This window comes from Podarcis raffonei, chromosome 17 (genome assembly GCF_027172205.1).
Source record: "Podarcis raffonei isolate rPodRaf1 chromosome 17, rPodRaf1.pri, whole genome shotgun sequence".
Taxonomy (NCBI): Eukaryota; Metazoa; Chordata; class Lepidosauria; order Squamata; family Lacertidae; genus Podarcis; species Podarcis raffonei.
The window spans coordinates 38,160,538-38,187,332 of NC_070618.1; the positions used below are offsets into that span (position 1 = coordinate 38,160,538).

Here is a 26,795-nt window from a genome sequence, read left to right on the forward strand (position 1 = left end):
TAAAATTATCATTATGGAATGGGATGTCCCTTTTTTCATTGGGGAAATGTTGGTGGGTATGCCAGTGATGTGAAAATGCATAGAAAAGTGTGGGATAGCACTTGCTGGATGATGTTGTATAACCTCCCCACAAGCCAATCAGAATGAGTGCCCAAGAAACAACTGACGTCATTTAATGTCCCCGCAAACTTCATGCAAACCATTCAGGATGAATGAGCTGTCCTGGTTTCAGTTTCTCTATCAGTCATGAGGCACACTGGGTGACCTTGGACCAGAGACAATAAAAGACACTATGCTGCCACACGGTCTCCCACCCTAACCTACTTCACAAGGTTGTTGTGAGGATAAAAAGTGCAGAGGCATTTTATTCCACCCTCTGTTCCTTGGAGGAAGAGCAGGGTGGAAGAGGGTGGGATATGATTTGGTCCTTGGTTCGACCAAGTGGGCTCTCTAGTCCACAAAAACTTTTGCCACAATATATTCTTTCATCGTTCTGGTGCCACAGATTATCTCTTGTCATTTTCCCACCCACAAAGCATTTAACGTCCTGTCTTGTGGCGTTTTTTGTGTGGACACAATAAGGACTCTAAAGCACATAGCACAACACAATGAGGACAAGAATGACTGTTCAGGCGACAGCAATCTCCTCTGCATAGGAAGTTGCCCTTCCTGTCCTCTGACAGGAAGAAAACTGGGTGAAAATAATCCCTCGGAAACAGCTTGCAGGAAATGGCCGCAAACAGGGGAAGGGAGGTGGTGGGAACGGAAGCTCACAACCAGAGAACCACAACTGCGCCTGTGGAAGAGAGACCAAGACACACCGGGGCAGCTAGTTCTCCCTATAGGACTGTGACATATCCCCCTCCCGTCTCTTTAACACAATGACAGAACTGTTTCCTGGCATGGAGAAAGCATTTTTATTTAGCAATAACCTCTTGCTCCACCACAAGGTGTGGAGAACCTTTGCCTCTCCCCCTGATGCTGCTGAACTATAACTCCCATCACTCCCGGCCATTGCTGGGGCTGATGGGAGATGTAGTTCAGCAACATCTGGCAGACCAATGGTTCCCCACACCAGCCATACAAGAAGCGCAAAGTCACACACGTGGTTTTCTCCACACAACCCTTTATCGCTACAACTCCTCTTTCAGGTAGATTAGGCCGAGAAAGAGATAGAGAATGGCTGGCAAGAGAGAATTTCATATCTGAGTGGGAGCTTGAACCCAGCTCTCCAAGGCGCTGGTTCAACATTATAACCCTTACATATCCATTCTCTTCTAAGGTAAACAAGGCTGAGAAAGGGATGATTCCCTCCCCAAGACCACCAGGATGCAGCAATCTTTTTTTTTTTTATAATATTTTTATTAAGAAGTTTTTATAACCACAAAAACATAACTTAACATTACAATAAACACAACAAATACATAAACAAACAAAAACAAAAACACAACAAAAAACAAGTACAATTTCATATCTTATTTTCTTATGCCTTTCTTCCCCGACTTCCTCATGCCTCCCTTTTCTGTATTCCAGATTCTAATCAAATATTCAGCAAATCTTCCCTTATTTTAATTTAATTTTAATTTAATCTTCCTTATTCTCCTTGTCTTAACCATTACTAATAGTAACCGTTTACTTTCTAGTCCAACATCATTCTAACTTTCATTAATTTTATAATATTTCTTTAAATAGTCCTTAAATTTTTTCCATTCTTTTTCCGCTGCTTCTCTTCCCTGGTTTCGGATTCTGCTCGTCATTTCTGCCAAGCCCATGTATTCAATCACCTTCATCTGCCATTCTTCCAGAGTGGGTAGATCTTGTGTCTTCCAGTACTTCGCAATGAGTATTCTAGCTGCTGTTGTAGCATACATAAAGAAAGTTATATCCGTCTTTAACACCCCTTGGCCGACAATGCCCAAGAGAAAGGCCTCTGGTTTCTTAGTGAAGGTATATTTACATACCTTTTTAAGTTCATTATAGATCATTTCCCAGAATGCCTTAATCTTCGGGCACGTCCACCAAAGGTGAAAAAATGTACCTTCCTTTTCTTTGCATTTCCAACATTTATTATCAGGCAAATGGTAAATCTTTGCAAGCTTGACTGGGGTTATGTACCACCTATAAATCATTTTCATAATATTTTCTCTTAAGGCATTACATGCCGTGAATTTCATCCCGGTGGTCCACAACTTTTCCCAGTCAGCAAACAAAATATTATGACCAATGTCCTGAGCCCATTTAATCATAGTTGATTTAACCGTTTCATCTTGTGTATTCCATTTCAGCAGCAAATTATACATTTTTGACAAATTCTTAGTACTGGATTCTAACAATTCAGTCTCCAATTTTGATTTTTCCACCTGGAAGCCAATTTTACTGTCCAATTTAAACACTTCATTTATTTGGTGATAGTGCAACCAATCTCTCACCTTCTCTTTTAATTTCTCAAAACTCTGCAATCTCAGTTTGTCCCCTTCCTTTTCCAGAATTTCCCAATATCTTGGCCACTTCGACTCCATATTTAACTTTTTGACTGCCTTAGCTTCCATTGGCGACAGCCACCTTGGGGTTTTGTTTTCCAGCAAATCTTTATATCTGACCCAGACATTTAATAGTGCTTTTCTGACAATATGGTTTTTAAAACTTTTATGTGCTTTAACCTTGTCATACCACAAATATGCATGCCACCCAAAAATATTGTTAAAACCTTCCAAATCCAAAATGTCTGTGTTTTCAAGAAGCAGCCAATCTTTTAGCCAGCAGAAAGCTGCCGCTTCGTAGTACAGTTTAAAGTCTGGCAGGGCAAACCCCCCTCTTTCCTTTGAGTCCGTTAATATCTTAAATTTTATTCTGGGCTTCTTGCCCTGCCAGACAAATTTAGATATGTCTTTCTGCCACTTCTTGAAACAATCCATTTTATCCATTATTTGTAATGCTTGGAACAAGAACAACATTCTTGGCAATACATTCATTTTTATAACTGCAATTCGACCTAACAAGGAAAGCTTCAAATTTGACCAAATCTCCAAATCTTTTTTCACTTCTGTCCAAGTTTTTTCATAATTGTCTTTAAATAGGTTCACATTCTTAGCTGTCATATTTATACCCAGGTATTTCACTTTTTTAACCACAGTCAACCCCGTCTCATTCTGAAACCTTTCTTTTTCAACCTGTGTTAAATTTTTCTCCAATACCTTAGTCTTTAACTTATTCAATCAGGATGCAGCAATCTCTTCAATCCATGTCCACCCTTACATACTCTGACATTTTAATGGAGGATTTTTCCTTTCTTGAATGCCTGCCTTTGGGCACCTTTTGAAGGCCCAGCCTACTGGGTGGTGTGGGGAAGATGAGAGCTGGATTAAACTGGTAGACCACATGTGTATATATTTCTGTCTTCTCGTGCTGCAACCATTTATTTTTGTCCTCAGGTGCCTCCGTCCTTCAGGCCCAGAAATGATAGCAGGCCTGGGCCTCCCCACGGCTGCATCTGGCATTCGGACGATACCTGCCTGATGGTGGGCCTGGTTGTGACGTCTAATTGGCAGGTTTCTCCCACACTCTTTTCTTTTTAAAAATGGGATAAATTTGTCCCTCTAAAATCTGGTGCGACTGTCAGCAGTGTGACATTCCAAGGAACCCTTTTATGTTGTGGATGCCAGGGACACAGGCCACGCATGCATTGCTGTGTGCCACGCTGCCCCCTGGGGAAGTGAAAGTGTGTTTGTATGCACACACACACACACAGCCAACTGGTGGAAGGGAAAGTCCAATATGGGCACCCCCCAGGATTACAGCTAGTTTCCCTCCCACTCCACCCTCTTCTCAGAACAGAAAAGAGGCTGGTTACCAGGCAACTGAGTAGAAGAGTTTTTAAAAAACACAACGAAATGAAAAGACACAAAACAGACGCAGATGGGAAGAGTGCAGAGAGCGCCAAGGGAGGAATCTTGTGCTAAAGCTGAACCAGCCACCATGCTGAAAAAGGGAACCACAAATTATATTTGAAGCATGAAACAGGAACATGCAGCCCAGTGCAAAAGGGCATGGATTTGTGGGTCAGCTGAAAAAAGAAGTACCATTAGATGTGTGGAGATCTCCATCTGAGTTCTTTGCTGCCCATCATCAACACGGGCACCCCTGCCCTTTCTCCCACTCTAGCAAGGTGGCAGAAACTTCCTAGATGTGACCGAAAGAGGCTGCCATGTGAGGAAGCAAATGTTGAGGATGCCACTGAGACACTAGCATTTTCCTTCCAGGCTGTTGAGTGCAGCTAGGCTTCTGGTCAGGTTGTTTTGGCCTGAAATTCACCCAGTTATAGAACTAGCTTATAGAAAACTACGTATCTGCTTATGAGCAGTGATTCCTGCCCCGCAGAGTAACATCCAAATCTCCCCCTTTGGCCTGCTGGCCTTTGTTTTCTTTTACATTTCTGAATTCTGAACCTCTTTTTCATTCAGCTGCACTGCAGTAAAATATTGACCAACGTCATCCTGTAATGGTTGGGTTATAGCTGGAGTCGTGGCAGTATCTGGGCGAGCCTGGTAAAACATGGCCAGGGATAACGGAGGGATTTTAGTCCAGAAACAGAAACAGAAGGAAGAGGACAGTGAGGTGAGGAACAGGCACACATAAAAGGTTAGAGTGAAATGTGGTTTAAATGCTTTGAGGGGTAAGTGACCTTAGGAGGACATTGTCCTAAAAGGCAGAATATAGGTATATAGGTATATTTGCAAGGCAATATTAAATAGCAATAGCAACTGTCTTTGGAACTGTGCATGTGCAGCCCCCAAATACACTGCGGGACATAAAAGGAAATGTGTGTGATGCAACACTTGGATGCTGTAAGTGGTTGCGGGATGCGGGTGGCGCTGTGGTCTAAACCACCGAGCCTCTTGGGCTTGCTGTTCAGAAGGTTGGCAGTTCGAATCCGCACAATGGAGTGAGCTCCTGTTGCTCTGTCCCAGCTCCTGCCTACCTAGCAGTTCAAATGCACGCTAGTGTTTAAATAGATAAATAGGTATCACTATGGTGGGAAGGTAAACAGCGTTTCCTTGCGCTCTGGTTTCTGTCATGGTGTTCCGTTGCGCCAGAAGCGGTTTAGTCATGCTGGCCACATGACCCGGAAAGCTGTCTGTGGACAAATGCCAGCTCCCTTGGCCTAAAAGGGAGATGAGCGCTGCAACCCCATAGTCACCTTTGACTGGACTTAACCATCCAGGGGTCTTTTACCTGCTGTAAGTGGCCTAAATATGAAACTCCTGGATTTGCCAGGTCTGGTTTAAATACTGTCAGGCTGGCCTACCAATCCTTCCTTCACTGGTCAACAGCATAACCAAAGGGATGGGAACCTCCCAAAAGTTGCTGGACTACTCCCATCATCCATGGCCAGTGACCACACTGGCTGGGGCTGACAGGAGTTGGTTCCCCACCTCTGCCATAGCCCATCATCACAAACTGTGAAACACCAGGCAATTTCGGTTACAATTAGTTTTGAAATGGTTGCCACTCTAGGCTTCAGGTCTCTGCTAGTGCTTCCCAGAACTCAGTTCTATCCACACGCAGAGCCATTTGGTTGCTATCATCATTGTATTTGGCAATATATTTGGCAATATCTGAAGATCTTTCTTTGCTTATGATCTGCTTTCACTTACACACATCCTCTGGAAGAAAGAGTAGCTGTTAATCAAAGACCCTCTGCTCCTCTTATAGCCAGTAATTAACCACAACCCTCCTGGGATGCAGGGGGCAGGAAAAGAGAAGTGTGTTGTACCGGGAAAACATGCTGCCTCCATCCATAGCTTAGTCCCAGGCATCTCCAGCTAGAGCAGCAGCAGCCCTGGAAATCCAGTCACGGTCAGTGCAGACCAGGAGTGGGCAACCCTTTTCTCCTATGTAGGGGCACATTGACTCAGGAGTAATTTGTGTGGACAGAACAGAAGCAGTGAGCAGAGACAGAGCTGAAGATGGGTGAAGTGAGAGACAGTGTCCTGAATTAATCATCTAGAATAAAGACCCTCATGCTTCAGTCTTCCTCAGATTAGAACGCCAATCCTGTGCAGGTCTTCTCAGAAGTAAAACCTACTGGGTTTGATGGGGTTAAAGGTAAAGGTACCCCTGCCCGTACGGGCCAGTCTTGACAGACTCTAGGGTTGTGCGCTCATCTCATTCTATAGGCCGGGAGCCAGCGCTGTCCGGAGACACTTCCGGGTCACGTGGCCAGTGTGACATCGCTGCTCTGGCGAGCCAGAGCCGCACCCGGAACGCCGTTTACCTTCCCGCTAGTAAGCGGTCCCTATTTATCTACTTGCACCCGGGGGTGCTTTCAAACTGCTAGGTTGGCAGGCGCTGGGATCGAGCAACGGAGGGTTTTTTGTTGGTGCTGTAGTACAGCAGACCAACACAGCTGCTGTTCTGCAAAGCAAGTGAAAGTAACTCCCAATTTTAGTGCCACACGCGGAGAGCAGATGCCTACCTAATTATTCTCAGATAGCTGGCAGGTGGACTCATTTTTCCAAGGCATAAAAGTGGGAGTTGGGGCGGAATCAAGCAAAATACTGTACCAATTTTCTGGAACCTACACAAGAGGGAAGAAACTATTTTAAAAGCCTGGAAAATCGAGGAATTGAAGGAAACCTGGCAGCTAAGGAGGTAGAGGTTAAGGGGCTGCAGGTGTAGAGGATTCTGAGCAAGTGGTCTGACTCTGTGTAAGACAGCTCCTAAAATCACATCATCTCAGGCTTCTTCTCCTTTCTTGGGAATCTCTCTCCTCCTTGAGCTGCAGTCAAAACCAGAAATCTCTCCATTCTCCCTCCCAGCCCCATCCAACCCTCCCCTCCTAATCCAGGCTAGAGGCACACACTTAATGTCACTTAACACAGATTACTCTGAAAGAGAAGCTGTTTGCTGACATTCTTCTTTTCTTACATTGGTTCCCCAGATGTTGGTGGACTACTAGGACCCCACTAGCCCTGAGCGTTGGCTAAGTAGCCTGGAGATGATGGGAGCTGCAGGCCATTGAAATTCTGGGACCCAAGACTGGCTTTGTGGTTCCTGCCATCACCTACCAGCTTTTGTTCTGACTTCTGATCAGCCACAGTGAAGGCCACTGGTGGAGAATAGCGCAGCTGGTTAGAGCATGGGGCGGATAATGCCAAGGTTGCAGGATTTCTCCCCATAAGGGACATCTGCACAGTCCTGCATTGCAGCGGGTTGGATGAAGGAACCTCAGGGTCTCCTCCAACTAACTCTGATTCTCTGTATCTAAGAAATGACAATATAAATGGTAAATTCTGCAGAGCCCCACCTCTTTTGCTTCTCCCCACATACTTAGTCAGGGGAAGGTTAAACAGTAAGTTGTCTTCTATTCAAAACATCAATGAGTGAGGTTTTTATTTATTTCTGAGTAAGTTTGTACAGCCACATTTTAAATTATAAAGATGGTGTACACTATAAAACACCATTCTGTTTTTTTTATTTAAAAATCCAGATGATCTCAGTGATCACAGTCATTAGGGTTATGGCAGATGTAGGGAACCTTTTGCCCTCCAGATGTTGCTGAACTTCAGCTCCCAACAGTCCCAGCAAGCCTGGCCAATAGCCAAGAAAGATGGGAGTTGTAGTTCAGCAAACATCTTCAGGGCCAGAGGTTCCTCACAGCTGGGTTAGTGGCTTTCTTTGGATTGGTCTTGTGCATGTGAAGTGGTTCACCATCAGCTGCTTTTCATCAGCATCAACACCAAACAAATCCACACTCCTTTGTATTGTTTAAAGGCCTGTTTTTATTGAAGTGACTGTGTTGCCCATGGCAATGGCAGTCCTTGCCTGTCTCTGCAGTTGGCTCCGGAGCCATATACATTCATTTGAAAAACAAAGAGACCAGGATGCCAACCATTATTATTATTATTATTAATTATTATTATTCTTAAAAAATGACCATCCTAAGGCAGTTCTCTTAGCTGCCATGAAGAAAAGAGGAAAAGAGAAAATGACGGACCTGCATTTTTCACATACAGGTACACAGGACTGAAGTCTACAGCCAAATAAAATTAAAGGTTGTGTCCAGGCAGTCCAAATTCCCCCCTGCCCAAAGCTGATTCTGCAACCCACATGAATGGTACTAGATGAGCAAATTTGCGTAATTGCTTGTATTTTGCACAACCTAAGCTGCAGTCCTCTACACCTTTACCTAGGAATAAGTCTCATTGGACCTCACAGGACTTAATTCTATGCAGACACATGTAAGATTGCACTGTTACTCTGCAAATTTTTGCTTACAACTCTGCATCCTTTATCCTGCTTTTGCTAATCACAGGGAGGTCCACTATGCAGGACCCTGAAGCCCACCCGCTTTGACCCCTGGAGCCCCTCATTCTGCAGCTGCTCAAGATTATTTCAGCAAGCTTTGCCTGCAAGCACTTTTAAGCATATCTTCATAGCCAAAAGGGCTAAGAAAGTTGCTTTAAAAAAGATCAAGAAAGGAAGGTGGGATCAGGAGAGAGCCAATCCTGCAAAAATACCAACTTATGGAATTGCAGCAGAGACACAGCCCAGCAGATCCACAGTGAAGAAACCTAGGGAACTTATCATTAAGCAGGGGGCACCAGAATGCCCTGGACATAGTTTAGAACATACAGGCACAATCTGTTATCTGACTACACTCACTTACAGGCAATGGTTAATTTAATTCATTTTTTTTAAAAGGAAGTGCTGAGTGCATGCCTACTTAGTACAAGTCACATCCTTTTACCCAAGAACTGTAGCCTATTGCAGGGGAGCAGTCTGTGGCCAGCAGTCTGCCCATTTACCTACTTCTTCTTTGATTGTTTTTCTGCCCATGCTCAGAGGTGCTCTCTTCTTTGTTACTACTTAACTTGTGCCTGGACGGAGCACCTGACACTGAAAGCAAGTTTCAGCCCTACGTTCTGGCCACAAATTAAGCCCTGCATGCAGGCTAAGCAGACGCTGTCTAGTACTCACAAACACAGCTCTGGCTGCTTACAAGCAGGCATTAAGGCATACACACATTCAAACTTTGTACAAACACAGACATGGAATTCTGAGCTGCTCCACTTTCTCCACCTCTGTGCAGGAACTGATCACCATGCTCCCTACTATCTAGGTCTTCCAGCTGGCTCCCCGATGCAAATCTGCTCCAAAGCTTCGACCCCACACATTTTCCTTCTGCTTTTCCGAAATAGCTGGATTAATTCCAGAGTGGCTGGCCGGCCTGCTTTTGGGATGGGACGTTGTGGGGCAGATGATGGTTGAGGTATGATGAATGACACAGGCTTCTGAATCTGCATCCAAAGCTCGTAAGTTCTTGACCCAGAGATTCCTTAACTGTCCCAGTTCCAGAGCTGCAGTTCTTGCATCAGGCATGATAGGATTAATTCCTAGAACCGGAGGCCAAAGGCTTAAAAGGGTGTAGATGCTTTTGTTTGGTGTCTTGTACCATTCCTGGCAGGGGCTCCTTAAGGCAATTCTAGATTCTCAGACTATACATGCTGTGACACTGTTTTGGATTCTGTGGTTCATGGTTCTAGAACCAAGAACAAGATAGATAGTTGGGGAACCTTTCACCTTTGAGATATAGGTTTCTAATCTGGATTATCCCTTTATTCATTACAGAACTGCCACAGGAGACTTGTTTCTCTCTTTCATATCCCCCCCATTCCCCCCCTTAAACTGAATGATGCAGCTCTAGAACCAGAAGTCCTGGGGAGAGAGGATTCTCATGGGAGCCAAAGGTCTGCAACCTAACCAGTTTCTAGATTATGGCTGTAGAATGGGAAACGTCCTATATAAGATGGGCATTTTAGCAACCAGCAGGTTCCAGCCCTGAAAACGGCCCATTCCAAATCTTTTAAAATCTAACAGGCTGGTCTGGACCACACGGTCTGTGTGTCCAGAGGAGACACTCAACATTTGTCCAGGGATCTTGGGGGAATGGAGAGGCAGGTGGAAGGGTTGTGGGGGCAGGGAGGGTCTTTGGTTATGGATCTGGCCCCATCAGCTGAGCTGCATGTTTGGGAAGGTGTGCAGCATCCACAGCAACCTAGGCAGCTGTAAGAGGTGCCTTCCTCTCTGGTGTGAGGTATTCAGTTGGTCCCCAAAGGGACTCTGCCACCAGGGCAGGCAGGTAACACTGAAGAGGAAGAGGAGGAGGCCAACAACGATGACAAGAAGAGAGGCCACCGCCCTGTTTTGGCCCTACGTGGGATCCAGCTCAAAGACGCTGTCGTCAGTTGGCGAGGTGAAGAAGCAGCTCTGGCCAGAGGGGGGGCGCCGGCTAGCCCTGCTGAGCCCCAGCGACTTCTCAAAGTCCAGCAGCTGTCCCATGAAGTTGAAGTTGGGCGAGATGTTGGACTTCTTCCGCTTCACCAGATCGTAGGCGTCGTTGAGGGACAGGTTGAGCTTCTGCATGAGGTAGGCTACAGTGACGGTCACCGAGCGGCTGATCCCCGCCAAGCAGTGCACCAGAATGCCACAGTTCCGGGACAGGGCCTCATCTGGGACAGAGAGGGAATGAGAAAGGGAAAAGGGAAAGAACAGGTTGGGCAAGTGAATACGGCTGCACTGGGGGGGGGGGGGAAGCAGAGACATCACCTTGCCAACAAAGGTCTGTATAGTTAAAGCTATGGTTTTCCCAGTAGTGATGTGTGGAAGTGAGAGCTAGACCATAAAGAAGGCTGATCGCTGAAGAATGGATGCTTTTGAATTATGGTGCTGGAGGAGACTCTTGTGAGCCCCATGGACTGCAAGAAGATCCAACCTATCCATTCTTAAGGAAATCAGCCCTGAGTGCTCACTGGAAGGACAGATCCTGAAGCTGAGGCTCCAATACTTTGGCCACCTCATGAGAAGAGAAGACTCCCTAGAAAAGACCCTGATGTTGGGAAAAATGGAGGGCACAAGGAGAAGGGGACAGCAGAGGATGAGATGGTTGGACAGTGTTCTTGAAGCTACCAGCATGAGTTTGACCAAACTGAGGGAGGCAATGGAAGACAGGAGTGCCTGGCGTGCTCTGGTCCAGGGGGTCATGAAGAGGCGGACACGACTAAACAACAACAAAACTGGGGCTGTAAGGGCTGGGGCAGAGAAAAAAGTGGGGATGAGGGAAGGGTGGCAGGACAAGGGAGGCAGGTGGGGAAGAACCCAAGGGGGTGTGTGAATGTTCAGGTTAAGAGCAGCGCTGAGGATATCCTGCAACACACACACACACACACACACACACACACACACACCAAAAAGCAAGTTTCTAGTCCTCAGGGCAGATTGTATATAGACACTGACTGCTGAGTAAAGCTCCCAGTGATTCAATAGGACTTAAGTGCCCCACATACTGCCATGTTCCTCCAACTATATGAAGCAACTAAGAAAGATGTAGATATGCTTGGTCACATAATTTATAGGTAAAGGTAAAGGTAAAGGTACCCCTGCCCTTGCGGGCCAGTCGTGTCCGACTCTAGGGTTGTGTACTCATCTCACTTAAGAGGCCGGGAGCCAGCGCTGTCCGCAGACACTTCCGGGTCACGTGGCCAGCATGACGAAGCTGCTCTGGCGAGCTGGAACCAGAGCAGCGCACGGAAACGCCATTTACCTTCCCACCAGAGCAGTACATATTTATCTACTTGCACTTAGGGGTGCTTTCGAACTGCTAGGTGGGCAGGAGCTGGGACCGAAAGACGGGAGCTCACCCCGCCGCGGGGATTCGAACCGCCGACCATGCGATCGGCAAGCCCTAGGCGCTGAGGTTTTACCCACATAATTTATACATGTCACCGAATTGCTTTGCTCCCCCCCCCCGAATAAAAGTGATCTTGCTTTGACTGTTCACGCAGACAGACTTGCCTAAGGACCACCGCAGCAGAGCAACGGCCCTTTACATCCTGCTGGGGAGAAGCCAGATGGAGACAACTTTGATAAAAGGTCCTTGGTGGGCGTCATCTCTCCTAAACTGTCCCAGAGACTATTCTTCCATCACTCTAATATTTTTTTTTAAATGGAAGATTTGATGCTGAATTTTCCAAAGGGAAAGTGTGAGAATTGTATGTCCATGATTGCGTGCACTGCAACAGCATATTTCAAACTGTGCCAAAGAAACACAAAATCTAGGTTTAGAAAAGAGTGTGCAAATTGTTCTCTTCTGGCTCCAGTTCCAGAAAGGCTTGCAAAGAATTTGGAAGTTTGGGAGCAAAAGGAAGTGGGCAGCAAAAGAGAGAATGAAACAATGAGGAAAAGGGCATTCGAGCTGACATTAGAGGATCAGGGGAGAAAGCTCAAAAAATAGTTGTGGCCCATGATAAGGGACAAAGGTAGGGAGTTTGTGGGGCAGGCACCCCCTTCCTAACCACTGGAAGGGAGGGGAAGTGGAATGGAGTTGCTGGAATCCTGAACAGCAACACTCAACACTGCAACATTTTGTTGCAGGGCTCCGCTTGCAAGAAGCACTTTGTGAAAATTTGAGTGGCCAAGCAAAGTGATTAGAATGAGGAATGCAAATAAGTCAGTTTATGAGAATGCATTAACTCTGCTGAATAGGGAGAGAAGGGAAAATGCCTCTCCTTGAAGATGCAGTCTACCTGCCACCAGTTTTGGAAACGTTTGGTTTAAAACTGTTAACTTTGTAAATAGGAATTCTCTGTTTTATCAATCAGAGGCACCCGAACAAAATATTTTAAAATAATTAATCTGGCAAATTCATCAATGAAGCATTGCAGGCCTAGCTGGTACTAAGGCATCATATTCTGTAGGGTACTCTACAGATGAGGCAGGAACAGAACCAATCTGAGGATGCACAGACCACAGACTTTGCTGTGTGCACACACTGAAGCTGCTCAATGAGAAAGAAAAGGGGGAGACTGGCCAACAGCAAATAATCGGTTTGGGAGTGTAGGAGACTTAAGGGCAGGGAAGACTGCCGGTCTATAACGCAAAGGAAGAGTGAGGTCTCTAAAATGTACGTCCCTAAAAGACAGGGGATGGCTGGAGGGGTCAGTTAACCCAGCCCATGTAGTAGATACCTTGAGCAATACCTTGAGATGTTCAGGGAAGTTTTTAATGTGTGATCTTTTAGTGTATTTTTGGTTTCTATGGAAGCTGCCCAGAGTGGCTGGGGAAACCCAGCCAGATGGGTGGGGTACAAATAATAAATTATTATTATTATTATTATTATTATTATTATTATTATTATTATATGCTCACCACCATCTAGGGCTAACTTGATGCCCTCAGCAGGTAAAGGACTCCTACTCTCCAGTAGTACGAAATTCAAAACAGATCAGTATGGGGCTGCTTGAAAACTGTGCCTCCTGAGAGTGCCATGAGGACAAGCCAGAATGGAATGGCACACCATCGTGTTGCCTTCTCCCCGGGTTGCTGAATTACTGTACCTCATCACTAAAGATGCAGATCAACTGGGAGCCCCACAAGTTCTAAGGACTTTGCCTAGTAAGCTGCCTGAGGACCCATGAGCCTTATTCTTGTACAGAAGGTATGGGGAACTTTTGGTTCTCCAGATGTCCCCAAACTACAACTCCCCTCAGTCCCAGCAAGCATGGCCAATGGCCAGGGATGATGGGAGCTGTAGTGCAGCAACATCTTGTGGGTGGGCGTGGGGGCAAAGGTTCATCCACAGGTGATGCACAGGAAGAAACTAGGAGGCAAAGCTCTGGCCCCACTGACTTTGGGCAAGGCCTTTGGATCACCCAAGTCAGGGATGAATACTGGAAGGCAGGCCTCCTGCCCTTCCTTGGTCCTACCTGACTTTAGTTCAAGCACCAGCAACTCACTATGGGGACCCTGGCTTGGAAAACCCATTTCCAAGTGTATCTACCTGCCCACTGGCCCCGAAAACTAGATGCACTAGTGCAGGCATCCCCAAACTCGGCCCTCCAGATGTTTTGGGACTACAATTCCCATCATCCCTGACCGCTGGTCCTGTTAGCTAGGGATGATGGGAGTTGTAGTCCAAAAACATCTGGAGGGCTGAGTTTGGGGATGCCTGCACTAGTGGGACAATCTCTGGGGTGTTGGTCCCAACTCCTTACTCACTTGCAAGCCCCAGGGTACTGAAAGTTCCCAAGTGGTATGTTACAAAAAACTGCGGTAGACACAGTGTTTCTAGGTTCCCCGCTCCCCCCTTATGAATTAATCGTGAATCATAGACTTGCAGAGTTAGAAGGGACCCCGAAGGTTCATCAAGTCTGTCCCCCTCCCCCGCCAACATGAAGACACGAAGGTGAGTGATGGGGCCCAACTAGTAGTCAGTCAGTCGTGAGCTGCAGTGAGAGCCAGTTGCCTCTCAATGGACTCAGATGACTGTCTCAGGGACACAAGCCATATTCCCTCAAATGGTTTGAAGGGGTCATGTGAATGGGACTCCGATGGCCAGCAGACAACAGCCACAGGAAAACGCAAGCAGGAGGCCAAGGGTGGGGTTTTCTGCCTGCCTTTTCCTTCACTCACCAATGAACTCAATGGCCTCAGGGAAGAACTGAGAGAGGTTCTGGCTCCAGTGGTCCGAGATAGGGATCTGCTTGTAATGGAAGTCGCCGTTCTTCTCAAAGAGGTTGGGCAGGTTGGGGGTGACGTTGAGGATGTAGCGGATGCCCAGCTTGGCCAGGGTGTCCATGTTGGCAGAGTCACGGGCGCTGCCCAGGTAGAGGTTGGGTAGAATCTGCACGGGGAAGGAGGGGGGGCTCGCCCCTTCCGACTCCACCCCGCTGCTGAGGGGCCCCGACTCTGCATCGGAGCAGTCGGAGCTGAGGCTCAGGCCGCCCAGTCCCACCACAGGAGCTGCCGGGGGCACAGGTGAGCTACTGGCACTGGCTGTGTCCAGGTTGGTCTCACAGAGGTGCGGCCATTCAGCCTGAAATTTATGGAAGCCTCCTGCAAGGAAGGACAAAGCCAAGAGACGACTCAGCAGCAGCACAGCCACAGTTGTTACATGCAGAATTAAAGCACTGACAGTGGAGGTTCCCCTGTCATATTGGGGACACCCTTTCCTATAATAATTATTAACAATAACATTTTTTTATTTGTACCCTGTCCTGAGTTGCACCAGCCACTCTGGGCAGCTCCCAACAGAATATTAAAAACATAAGACATTAAACATTAAAAAAACCCAGTTCAGATGTCTCCTAAAGGTTACAGTGGTGCCCCGCAAGACGAATGCCTCGCAAAACGAAAAACGCGCAAGACGAAAGGGTTTTTCGGTTTTTGTGTCGCTTCGCTAGACGATTTTCCCTATGGGCTTGCTTCGCAAGTCGAAACGTCTTGCGAGTTCTTGCGAGTTTGTTTCCTTTTTCTTAAAGCCGCTAATAGCCGTGCTTCGCAAGACGAAAAAACCGCAAGACGAAGAGACTCGCAGAACGGATTAATTTTGTCTTGCGAGGCACCACTGTATATAATTACTCATCTCCTTAAAATCTAATGGGAGGGCATTCCACAGGGTGGGCGCCACTACCAAGAAGGCCCTCTGCCTGATTCCCTGTAACCTCACTTCTTACAGCAAGGGAACTGCCAGAAGGCCCTTGGTGCTGGACAATGGGGGTGGAGATGCTCCTTCGGGTATACAGGACCGAGGATGTTTAGGGCTTTAAAGGTCAGCACCAACACCTGGAATTGTGCTCAGAAATGTACTGGGAGCCAGTGTAGGTCTTTCAGGACAGGTGTTATATGGTCCGGGCAGCCACTCCGAGTCACCAGTCTATCTGCTGCATTCTGGATTAGTTGTTTCCGGGTCACCTTCAAAGGTATCCCCATGTAGAGTGCGTTGCCGTAGTCCAAGTGGGAGATAACTAGAGCATGCACCACTCTGGTGAGACAGTCTGCAGGCAGGCAGGGTTTCAGCCAATGTACCAGGTGGAACTGATAGACTGCCACCCTGGACACAGAATTAACCTGTGCCTCCATGGGCCGCTGTGAGTCCTGCACACCTGGTCCTTTAGGGGCACAGTTACTCCATTCAGGACCAAGGAGTCCCCCACACCTGCCCCCCCTGAAGCAGTACTTTTGCTCTACCCATATCCATGACTTTCTGTACGTGGCAGTACAGTTAAGAGGCAGTCAGGAGCTCCAAGTCCTGAATCCTTTCTGTTGGAGCCCAGACCTCTTGCCCCCACTTTAACACCCCCCCTTGCTTACAGAGGCTGCTGCAAAGTGTTGTGCCGGGAGATTGTTTGTTTACAGACTGTTGCCTTGGTGATATTACCTTTTGATTGTAGAAATCTACAGGGCATGTTTATCAAAGATTACATAACAAAACGCTTTAACTGCTACCATTCCAGGCTTTTTACATTTTTTAAAAGAGCACAGAATCATAGAACTGCAGCGTTAAAGGGACCTTGAGGATCATCTAGCGCCAACCCCTTGCGATGCAGGAATGTGCAGCTGTCCCGAAACCTGCAATCCTGGCAGTCTTCAGTGTTGTGGGAGCAGGGGTGAGGAGAATTAGGGAGACCTGGTGAAAAAGGGCCGTGCTCCTGCACTATTAATAGTTGTGCACAAGAGAGAATTTCAGAGCAGCTTGCACTGTGTGGGGAAAAATACCTGTGTTTTCATCTTCCACCTAATCACTGTTTCCAAAGGCCAAAGTGAGCAGCGAACTACATGTTAAATGCTGCTGGGTGTAGCTTTGCCTCAATATATTTTTAAGACCATCTCACATGAAAAGGTAGCCGCAGAGAGAGGTGCAATCTTGAGTGGAAGATCTGTGGGTGGGAAGGAGAAGCTTTGCCTACATTGCTTTTGCACTGAAAATCACTCACAACTACATTTCTCTCCATGGAGGGAAAAACACAGGTTCAAGAATATTTTCCCTGATGTGGAGAAAAACAGATGAAGGGGTGATTTTGAAGGGACAACCACCGCTGCTGGTGGAAAGGTTAAGCAGTCCCTCTACCCAACTCTGTTGAAAGGCTACAGTTCAAAAATAAATAAATAAAGAGTATCAGAGTTACACAGAACTGTGCACTGTGTTTGGCAATCCTACAAATAGTCAGTCAATAGGTGGACTCGGATTAAGAGTAGCCAACCTGATGCCCTCAAAATGTTGTCGAACTACAACTCCCATCATCCCTGACCATGCTGACAGGGACTGATAGGCGTTGTAATCCATAATCTGGAGGGTGCCCCGTGGTCTAGCTAAGGGGTAGCCAAGGCTTGAATCACAGCAAAGCTCCATGCAGAGGAAGGCAAAGAGACAAAGTGGGAGCTTCATATACCCTGCTGTAGAAGCTAAAGTGGCATTCTCATAGTTTGGACTGCACTGGTGGCACAATTGCCAAAAGGCTTGCTGAGATTTAGAGTCGCAAACTGATGATGGGTGGGGGGTGGATTGGCAAGCTCTTTTGCATTTAGCAGCAACATGTTGTGCAGAAATCTGCAAGTGAAACTTTTCACAGCATTGCAAAGAATCACCATTTGCTAAGGGTCTGCAAATCAAACTTTTGTTAAAAGCACAGCTACAATGGCCAGTTGAAAAGCTGGCAGCCTTATTCACTACTGTTCTTCTATTCTGGCTCCCGGCCCGGTTGCTCTGATGGGTCAGGCCTAGGGTGACACTTAACAGGCTTGGGCAGCGGCCAGGGAAGTTTCCCAGGGCAGGCCTGTACTGCGTTGCCATCCAACCCCCCACCCACCCACCCATCCTGGCAGTCCCTCTTGTACATTTAAGAGCTGGGTGATAAAGAAGACCTTGAAAGCATGCAGATGTAGCCAGGGGAAAACACTTCACTTTCTGAGTTTCTGTACTTCAGGACTTCCTTTTTTAAAAGTCACAATAACAAATGAACACAGTACCCCATCAGTTTAAAAGGCCTGGGAGATGCTTTCGCCGGGCACCTAAAGATATGTAATGAAGATATGTAGCGAACCTCCCTAGGAAGTGACTTAAAATCTCAGGCAGGTGTGAGGAACCAGTGGTACCTTCCAGATGTTCCTGGACTCCAGCTCCCACCATCCCCCAAGCCCTGGCCATGTTGGCTGGAGCCGATGGGAGTTGGGAGTCCACAAGAGGGATACAGGTTCCTTCATCGCTGATACAGGATAATATTCCTGGTTAAGGTCACTAGGAAGGGATGTGTAACAAGACCAAGGCTGTGTCCACACCCCAATTTACTGTGTCCTCACTGCACTTCCAGGGCTGGGTTTGTAATCCATGTTCCCACAGCGTTATCCAAAATACATACGTATCCTGCACTTTGTTATCAGACGCTACCGTTTGAGGCATTGTTTCTCAAACTAGCTTCACACTTGATTAGAGCCCTTAAGCCATTCTGTAATTCATCTCTAGCCAATGTGTTGCAGGGTGAAATCATCCGCTGCCTTGTCCCCCAACCCCAACCATGAGTGTTCCCTGTGTGTTGCACAAACAAAAACAAACTGAACTCTATGGTGCTAATATGGACACACCCTTATGCCAAGTCAAACCCCAGGTCTAACCCTGATGGCCAGGTTTCACCTCTGCTGTCAGTGGCAGCAATTCTCCTGAGTTCCAGTTGCTGGAAACCTGCTCTGCCCTGTTGCCATAGCTAAAAAACTGCTGATTAGAACAGCTGGGGGGACGGGACATGGCAGTACAGGGATGGGGGCAATAGGTGCAAGCAATAGTGATTATCTGCTCTCCTGATTCAGCAGCAAATTTAAAAACAGAGGAAATCTCTGGCTTGAAATCTGGCAACAATATTCCTGAATCTGCCTGGAGAATGGATTGGTTAGGGGAAGGGCCACAGCTCACAGGTAGAGCACCTGCTTTGCATGCAGAAGGCCCCAGTTTCAACCCCTAGCATCTTTGGGAAGGGTTGGGAGAGGGCGCTGCCTCAAACCCTGACGAGAAGCTGCCAGTCAGTGCAGACAACACCAAGATGGACCAATGGCCTGACTGAATATAAGGGAGCTTCCACATCTTTTAGGCAAGGGCCACAGCTCAAAGGTAGAACATCTGCTTTGCATGCAGAAGGTCCCAGGTCCGGTCACTAGTATTTTCAAGTAGGGCTGGGAATGCCCGCCCCCCAAAACCCCAGAGAACCTTTGCCAGTCAGTGTGGCTTGTTCTGAGACTGATGAGGTCGACTCAACATAGGGCAGCCCTCTAGGAAAGAGATAGGTTTCCATATGTCGGGTAGCCCTGCCCCATCTCAAAGTTACCTCCCACCTCCACTAATCCTGCTTTCCTCAGCACACTCACCTTGCAGGTAGTAGGCGGGGCAACCTTCCTCCCGCAGCTTCTGCAGAAGCGTCACCAGCACTGACCCTTCGTCCTCCTCCTGGCTCCCTGATGGGGGCAGCTGGAGCGTTCCCTCGTCATATAGGAGCACCGTGCTATCCCTGAGGGCCTGGGGAGGCCCCGGCAGCAAGGACCCGACTGAAAGATTCCCCTTCCGGAGACGACGAAGCAGCAGCCCCGGGAGGGCCACGCTCAGGGCCCGCTCCACGTGGGACGAGTCGTACAGCTCCCGGCTGCGGCAGTCCAGGATGTGGAGGCACAGAGACGGGGAGGCCAGCTCAGCCCGCAGCCACGACGTGGACTTTCCCAGGTCTTCCATGTGGCTACAAGCCACGGTCTGGAAGATGAGAATCTTCACGGTCAAGACTGCCCAAGCCAACCCTGCCAAAATCTCAGAGCACCGCCTGGATTCTCCCCACTCGCAATGAAGCTTGCCACTTCCAGGACCTGAAAAAGGGAGTCTGCAGGGAAAGGTTTTGTCCAATTGGCAGATTGTTCCAAACTCAGGATCCAAAGTCCCAGGTGCCTTTGCCTGAAGGAATCGCTACATCATGTTGCCAGCACAGGTCTCACCCCATCCATCGCAATCCAAACAGCCTGGGCTAGCAAAGCAAGAGTGGGGTACAATGAGGGGTGCCTCCATGCGTGGAAATCATCCTTCAGTCTCTTTTTTTGGAGGGGGGAGAAAGGAAAGGAATGGTATGGTGCCCAGCCTCTCAAGAGGTGAAAGTAGAAAAGGAGAGATGGGTCCCAGCGCTTTGTGACAGCCTGGAGGAGAAGAGGCTACAGAGGATTCTCACATAGGGGGGGGAAGTGGCTTCTTGGACACTCCGCTCAGGATCCTGACCTGCCTTACCGCTGTGGTTTCCCTAGTGCTGCCACACAAGGGGAGATCTTCCAAATCAGGGTCAGCCACAGCCAACCAAAATTAGGATCGCAAGTTGTGCCAGATTAGCCTCCCCTGTCTCTGTGCGTGAATCCAGCTAATATTGTTCCTCTGCCGTTGCTGCCCTGAGAGTTACCGGTAGATCTCTGCCAGTTGAGGAGAGCCACAACTTGCGTCCCAGCCTGAAGAAAAATCCCTTGATCCTCCTGCCAGCTGAAGTCTATCCAATGTCGCTGGAGAGGATGTGCTGAAGCAGAGGCCAGGGAGGCGTGGGTCTGTGGTAAGCAGGCATCCAGGTAAGCCAGTGGGGGGGGGGGAGGTAGAAAATGAAGCAGGGAGAGAGGGAGAGAGAGAGAGAGAGAGAGAGAGAGAGAGAGAGAGAGAGAGAGAGAGATATGCACGCTCTGGGTACCAAGACAGCACCTCAGGCTTCCAGAGAAGAAGGGGATGCTAGCACAGATCCTGGAGGAACCTGCAGTGGGAAAGCAAAATGGGAGAGTGAGGCTGGGGAGTGCGGGAGAGGGAGCACACAGGCAGCAGGCTAAGGGAAACACGGGAAGTGCGTGTTCCCTTCCTGGCACCTTGCTGTCCCCTCCATCCTGGCCAGATGCTGACGAGAGACTTCCTGGCAACCAGAGGGAAGACAGCAGTAACTGCCAAGAGTCGGATGACAACATAGGCTGTGTACACACTGCAGGCACCCGGGGCTTTCATTCCTTAATTTCAAACCAGCCACATTTTGCACACCCAGGAAGCTTTTTGCTCTGAATCCCAGATGTGTGTGGGGTGACTAAAGGCAGTCGGTGTGGGTGCAGGAGGGGAAGAGGCACTCCGCACGAGCTCAGAAGTGCCCTCTACTAAGAACCATAGCTCCAGTGGTAAGAGCACGTGCAAAGGTCCCAGGTTCAACTCTTGGCTCGTCCACCTAATGGGGCTGGGAAAGGGCTCCGTCTGAGACACAGGACAGTCACTGCCAGTGCTGAGACAAAGGGACCCAGGCTGACTCAGGACAGCAGCTTCTTGCGTTCCTTATACTTTAGGGTTTCAAAAGGAGGAAGTTGACAATTTCCTTATTCATGTTTTCCAAAACTATTGTAAAATCTCTATGTCCAGTTACAGATTATGAATCAGTGGCACATATAATTAATTTATTGTGGTTTAATCAATCCGGAATAATCACCACCCTTGGCTCCATAATGCTCAGTCATATTTAGGGTTGTCAACACCTAACCCCACCCCTAAAAAACCCTGCCCCATAACCTGGCCTGCTCTTTTCCCTTTAAGAGGCGATTGATCTGCAGAAAATCAGCAGAAAAAAAAGCTTTCTGTGGCCTGGAAATAAACATCACAGGCTAATGCCCGCAGATCAAGTGCTTCTGCTAAACATGCAGGTGCAAGAGCTGGTTGAAAAGTTGGCCAACCTATAGCTGAGAAAGATTAAAGCCTCCACTCAGCAAAACAGAAAAGCACACATCTATTCTGAAATGCTTATATAATTAACACAAGCAGGAGAAATTAATCAGCATTTTACAAGTTCCTAGAATTATTATTGGGATGCGGGTGGCGCTGTGGGTAAAAGCCTCAGCGCCTAGGGCTTGCCGATCGAAAGGTCGGCGGTTCGAATCCCTGCGGCGGAGTGCGCTCCCGTTGCTCGGTCCCAGCGCCTGCCAACCTAGCAGTTCGAAAGCACCCCCGGGTGCAAGTAGATAAATAGGGACCGCTTACTGGCGGGAAGGTAAACGGCGTTTCCGTGTGCTGCCAGATGCAGCTTTGTCACGCTGGCCACGTGACCCGGAAGTGTCTCCGGACAGCGCTGGCCCCCGGCCTATAGAGTGAGATGGGCGCACAACCCTAGAGTCTGTCAAGACTGGCCCGTACGGGCAGGGGTACCTTTACCTTTAGTATTATTATTATTAGTAGTAGTAGTAGTAGTAGTAGTGGCATTTATTAAATTTATATACAGGCAGCAGTGTTTTAGGCACATCCGATATGTGCGTGACCATGCTGAACTTGGAAGTAACCTGAAAATGTCAGAAAAAAGGGAGGGATGGGGCTCGAACGGGGTGTTTGCAGGCTTTTTCAATGGTGTTTCAAATATACAATATTTCACTTAAACGTGCGGTGCCTTGGAATGTACCACCCATGTAAATTGGGAGTTGCCTATACTGCCCTTCATCTAAAAATCACAGGGAGGCTTACAGCATAAAAATACAAAATGAGAACACAAAAATACATAACAAAAACAAACAAATCAATAACCCCTCTCCCACAAGCCCACTGAAAAGGCCACAGATCGTTTAAACAGTCAAAGGCTGGTTGTAGAGGAACATTTTCACCTGGCACCTAAAGACATATAATGAAGGCTCCAGGCAAGCCTTCCTGGGAAGAACATTTCCCAAGTGGGGAGCCACTGCAGAAAAGGCCCCTTCTCGTGCAGCCATCCTGAGGACCTCTCCTGGAGGGGGCACACAAAGAACCTCAGATAGTGTTAACAGACAACTCTTCCTCTTCTAAGATCTTGGATAAGTTTGGTGGGGCTTTCCTTTGAGTTAGGATGCATAGGTTTAGCTCCCCCCCCCAGGGCTTTTTTCTGCAGGTCTATTGTGCAACATGACATTCAGGCAATGACGGAGCACTTGTCGTGGATTTATACTGGACCGTTTACACATCATTCTGCTTTATGAGCTGTTCTGTGATGCTTTCCCCATGTTGCCACATTACTGCCGTCTGGAGGGGCACCACTGCGCTATAGTCAACACAAGCGGGACAAGACTCTTGTTCCAACAGGCTTTTGGGAATTGACTGCTTTTAATGAAAAGACTGGTGCTGTGCTTTTTATTGTAATTATTTGTATGTTTTAAACAAATTTTATATATGTACAGTCATACTTTGGGTTACAGACGCTTCAGGTTGCGTTTTTTTGGGTTGCGGGCCATCGAAACCCGGAAGTACCGGAACAGGTTACTTCCGGGTTTCGGTGGTTGCGCATGCGCAGAAGTGCTAAACCATACTTTGCGCATGCACAGAAGCGCCGAATTGCAACCCGCGCATGCGCAGACGCGGGTTGCGAACATGCATCCTGCACGGATCATGTTCGTAACCCGAGCGTCCACTGTATAGTTTTAATTCCATTAATGTTTAACTGGATTTAAAAGATTGTGGTCCCCGCCCCCCACGTTTTTAATGACTTGTTTTTATCTGTAAACTGCCTCGAGTCCCGTCAGGGAGGAAGATGGGGTATAAATAAATAAATCTAATAATAAAAAGCAAACCGAAACATTTTATTCTGTGAAAACTTACAGCGCTCCAGCAGGAGGTTATGGGGAATGTATCAACTGGAAAGAAAGCCGGATGCCCACCTCAAATCTTTAGCAGGCACAAACAGTATGGAAAGCAGGGTCCCATATAACCACCCCAATAGTCTCACGAGCACAAATAATCACAAAATCCCCCCAAAGGGTGTCTGGAGGGCACCCAATGTGGAGAGCATGCTGAGCTTGCTGGAGCCACGTCAGTAGCGGCTGGTGAGGTGGTACAAGTGGCTCCCCAACACTGCAGGTTGCTGCTGCTTTCAGAGAGGGTTGAGGTGCAGGGAGTCTGTTGTGGCTTGCAGTGGCAGAACGTTGGATCGGCTGCATTGCCATGCGCCATCCCGCTTACGGTAGTTCCCTGTGCCTGTCTACCCTCCTTCCCAGTAACCCAGGAGAGCAAGAGAGTCCCACCCGCACCAGCCACAACTCAGACTAGTTACAGTTTATAATTTATTTGGAACATTTCATTCGGGAAGAATTTTGCAGGCTTCGTCTTCACAACACTGCTGCCAAGTAGGACACCGCTGAAACAGACAAAGTTCACATGCAGTTTGCCTATGGCAAGAGGTGAAACGAGTCAAGGTTGCCTTAGATCAGGTGTGGGGAAACCTTGGGCCCTCCAAACATAACCAAACTACAACTCCCATCTACCCCAGCAAGCATGACCAATGGCCAGGGGTGATGGGAGTTGTAGTTCAGCAACCTCTGGAGGGCTACAGGTTCCCCACACCTGCTTTAGATACAGCAAACTTTGGGAGGCATAAAAGGTAATGGAGCGGATGACTGGGGTTCTCCTGTGCAAGCCTGGATTGTCCTGGGCATGTCCTGGGTGGGGGGAGATTGCGCCAGGTCAAGTACCGGGAGGGTAGTAGTGATGATGGTGCCATTTGGCTGTTCTGCCTCAGGCCTGCTCCATCTATCCCTTTTATCAGTGCTCTTCAACATTGGTTCTCAGATGTTGCTGAACTATAACTCCCACCAACTATAGCTCCCTGTGCTAAGGCAACCTCTTTCCTGCTGCAGCTGAAGCCAACCAAGACTAAACTTTTCATCAAAAAGTCTATTGTTTGAGTCTTGCCTCTGCCACGATCCACTTCACAGACAAGCCTCCACTCTCTTGATCTCACGCTAGCAATGGCGATATTAGTAACGACCTTCCTTAAAGAGTGGAGGCAAGGATTGCAAGGTGTGTACAGAAAGGGCATTCTGAAGACTGCCAAGATCCATCCCTAGGAGCGTCCAGTAGAATAACACCCTCCCCCTCAAAATAAAATAATAATAATAATAATAATAATAATAATAATAATAATAATAATAATAATATTCTGCTTTGCCTAGTAGCCCTTCTCTTAATCTCTAATGTGCACGGGAGGGCTGCCCGTGGTTCCTTAGTGATGGCACTATACACATGCTCAAAAGCACCATTTACCTTGTACTCAGGGCCTGTAGCTAAAGCAAAAGTACTTCGCGCGTGCCCAGAAGCCCCCATTTCTCTTGAATCCGCCTCCCATCATCTCAGGGCTGGAGTCAACTAGCCCGCCCTCCGGAGTTCAACGAACGGGATCGAGCTTCAGGCTGGTGTCTTTAGGATTAGGACTTCCCACGAACTTTGCGCAGCTTCAGCCTCGGCACGGAAAAGCAGAGGTCCCGGGGCTGAGCCCTGGCCGCCTCAACGCTGCGTAAAAGCGGAGCCCAAGGCGCGCGTTCCTCTTACCCTGCGGCGCTCGCCGCGCTTTGCGGACGCCTCGCGGAGCGCGGCCATCCCGCCGGCCGCGGTTTTCGGAGCGAGCCCGACGCCGATCTCCTTCGGCCTCGGGAGAAGAGCGAAGCGGGCGGGGAGGACTCCTGCGCCAAGGCGGCTCTCGAGGCCAAGCGCTCCGCCGCCGCCGCCAGCTGGGCTGCTTGGCTGGGCTTCGGCTCAGTCGCCTGATGCGGCTCCTGCGCTTCCGTCGCCGCGAGAAAGGCGACTCGCCGCTGCGGCAGCGGGAGGAGCGACGGAGTCCTCGGCCGCCTCCATCTGCAGGGCGGCGGGGCGCGCGCCCAGGGAGCGGTGCTGCGAGCAAGTTCCGCGCGGGGCTGGGCGGGCGGCAGCGCGGGACGGAGAGAGGCACTGGGGAGACACTTCTTTGGTACGAGGCCCGAGGGAAACAGGTCGGCGGGAGGGGAAGCCCGGCCGGGCGGGGCGGCCTCCAGGCACCGTCTCCAGCGCCGCGCGGCCGGCCAGCCTCTCTCTCCGCCCGCTCGGCCCGGCGCGTCCCCACCCGGCTCCACGTGGTGGCTGTGTACAGCCCGGAGCCCCGCCCCGCCGCCGCCGCCGCGCCATTGGCCGGAGGCGCCGCCCCGGGAAGGCGGAGCCGCTCAGCCAGGCGGCCGGGCGCGCACACACACGCGCGCACTTGCGCATCCGTCCAGCCGGACGAGGACGGGGTCAGGTGGGCGCCTTGGGCCGGGGCTCTGCTCCCTCGGGCTCTTAATGGCAGCTTGGCGTCATTGGGGTTTTAACACGCTTGGTCCCCTCCCGGTGCCAGAACGGCGGCTGTGTGGGCTTTTGGCTGCGTCCGCATCATACTGTTACGGAGTGAATAGTAAGGAAAAGGAAAAGGGACCCCTGTCCGTTAGATCCAGTCATGACCGACTCTGGGGGTGCGACGCTCATCTCGCTTTACTGGCCGAGGGAGCCGGCGTACAGCTTCCCAGTCATGTGGCCAGCAGGACTAAGCCACTTCTCTACTTGCACTTTGTGCTTTCGAACTGCTAGGTTGGCAAAAGCAGGGACCGAGCAACGGGAGCTCACCCCCTCGCGGGGATTCGAACCGCCAACCTTCTGATCGGCAAGCCCTAGGCTCTGTGGTTTAACCCACAGCGCCACCCGCGTCCCGCCTATTAGTGAATAGTAGAAGTTAATAAATGGTAGGGTTTTGATTATCTGAGATATGAAGGGAAAATACCAGCTGCAGAGGAATTCCTTGGCTAGCCTAAGGAAGACGACCTGGCAAGTTCTGGCCGTTGAGAACCAGTACAGGGCCATTGAGGGCCATTGGCAATGCAGGAGAACTGTCCCCTGTCCTGAGATGTGAACAGAGACAGGGGATTCGGAAGGTTGCCAGCATAATGGGGTGAGTTGTCACAGGAAGAGTTGGGGGGCCTTTGGCCTTGGAGTAGCTGAGAACAAAGGGCAGAGCCATCTTGGCAGGCTGGCTGAAGGCAGGGTGGGAGAGATGCCATGGGCTCCAGTGCTGCACTGCTGTGGGGAACAAGCCCCTCTTGAAGTGACCATACTGGACTTCCTCTGTGTAGACTAATGGTATAAATATATGTAATTTAACCATAATTCTAAAAGGATGACAGTCTCTGCTGTGTCTTATTCT

General features: G+C 48.9%; 2 protein-coding genes and 1 long non-coding RNA gene across 3 annotated transcripts in view; 2 read left to right on the forward strand and 1 right to left on the reverse strand.

Annotated features, from left to right (window-relative positions):
- Positions 1-26,795, forward strand: part of CCNQ (cyclin Q) — a 69,102-nt gene that overhangs the window by 9,102 nt on the left and 33,205 nt on the right. The window lies entirely within an intron of this gene.
- Positions 7,375-25,227, reverse strand: DUSP9 (dual specificity phosphatase 9). The gene is made up of 4 exons (XM_053371098.1): positions 25,142-25,227; positions 19,192-20,588; positions 14,470-14,892; positions 7,375-10,511 (listed from the first exon to the last, which is right to left on the reverse strand). The coding sequence occupies exons 2-4, from the start codon at positions 19,547-19,549 to the stop codon at positions 10,213-10,215; spliced, it is 1,080 nt and encodes a 359-aa protein (XP_053227073.1). The 5' UTR covers positions 19,550-20,588; positions 25,142-25,227; the 3' UTR covers positions 7,375-10,212.
- Positions 9,668-12,891, forward strand: LOC128404970 (uncharacterized). Its single transcript, XR_008328206.1, has 3 exons — positions 9,668-9,749; positions 11,844-11,931; positions 12,433-12,891. It is a non-coding gene; the product is annotated as an uncharacterized LOC128404970 (long non-coding RNA).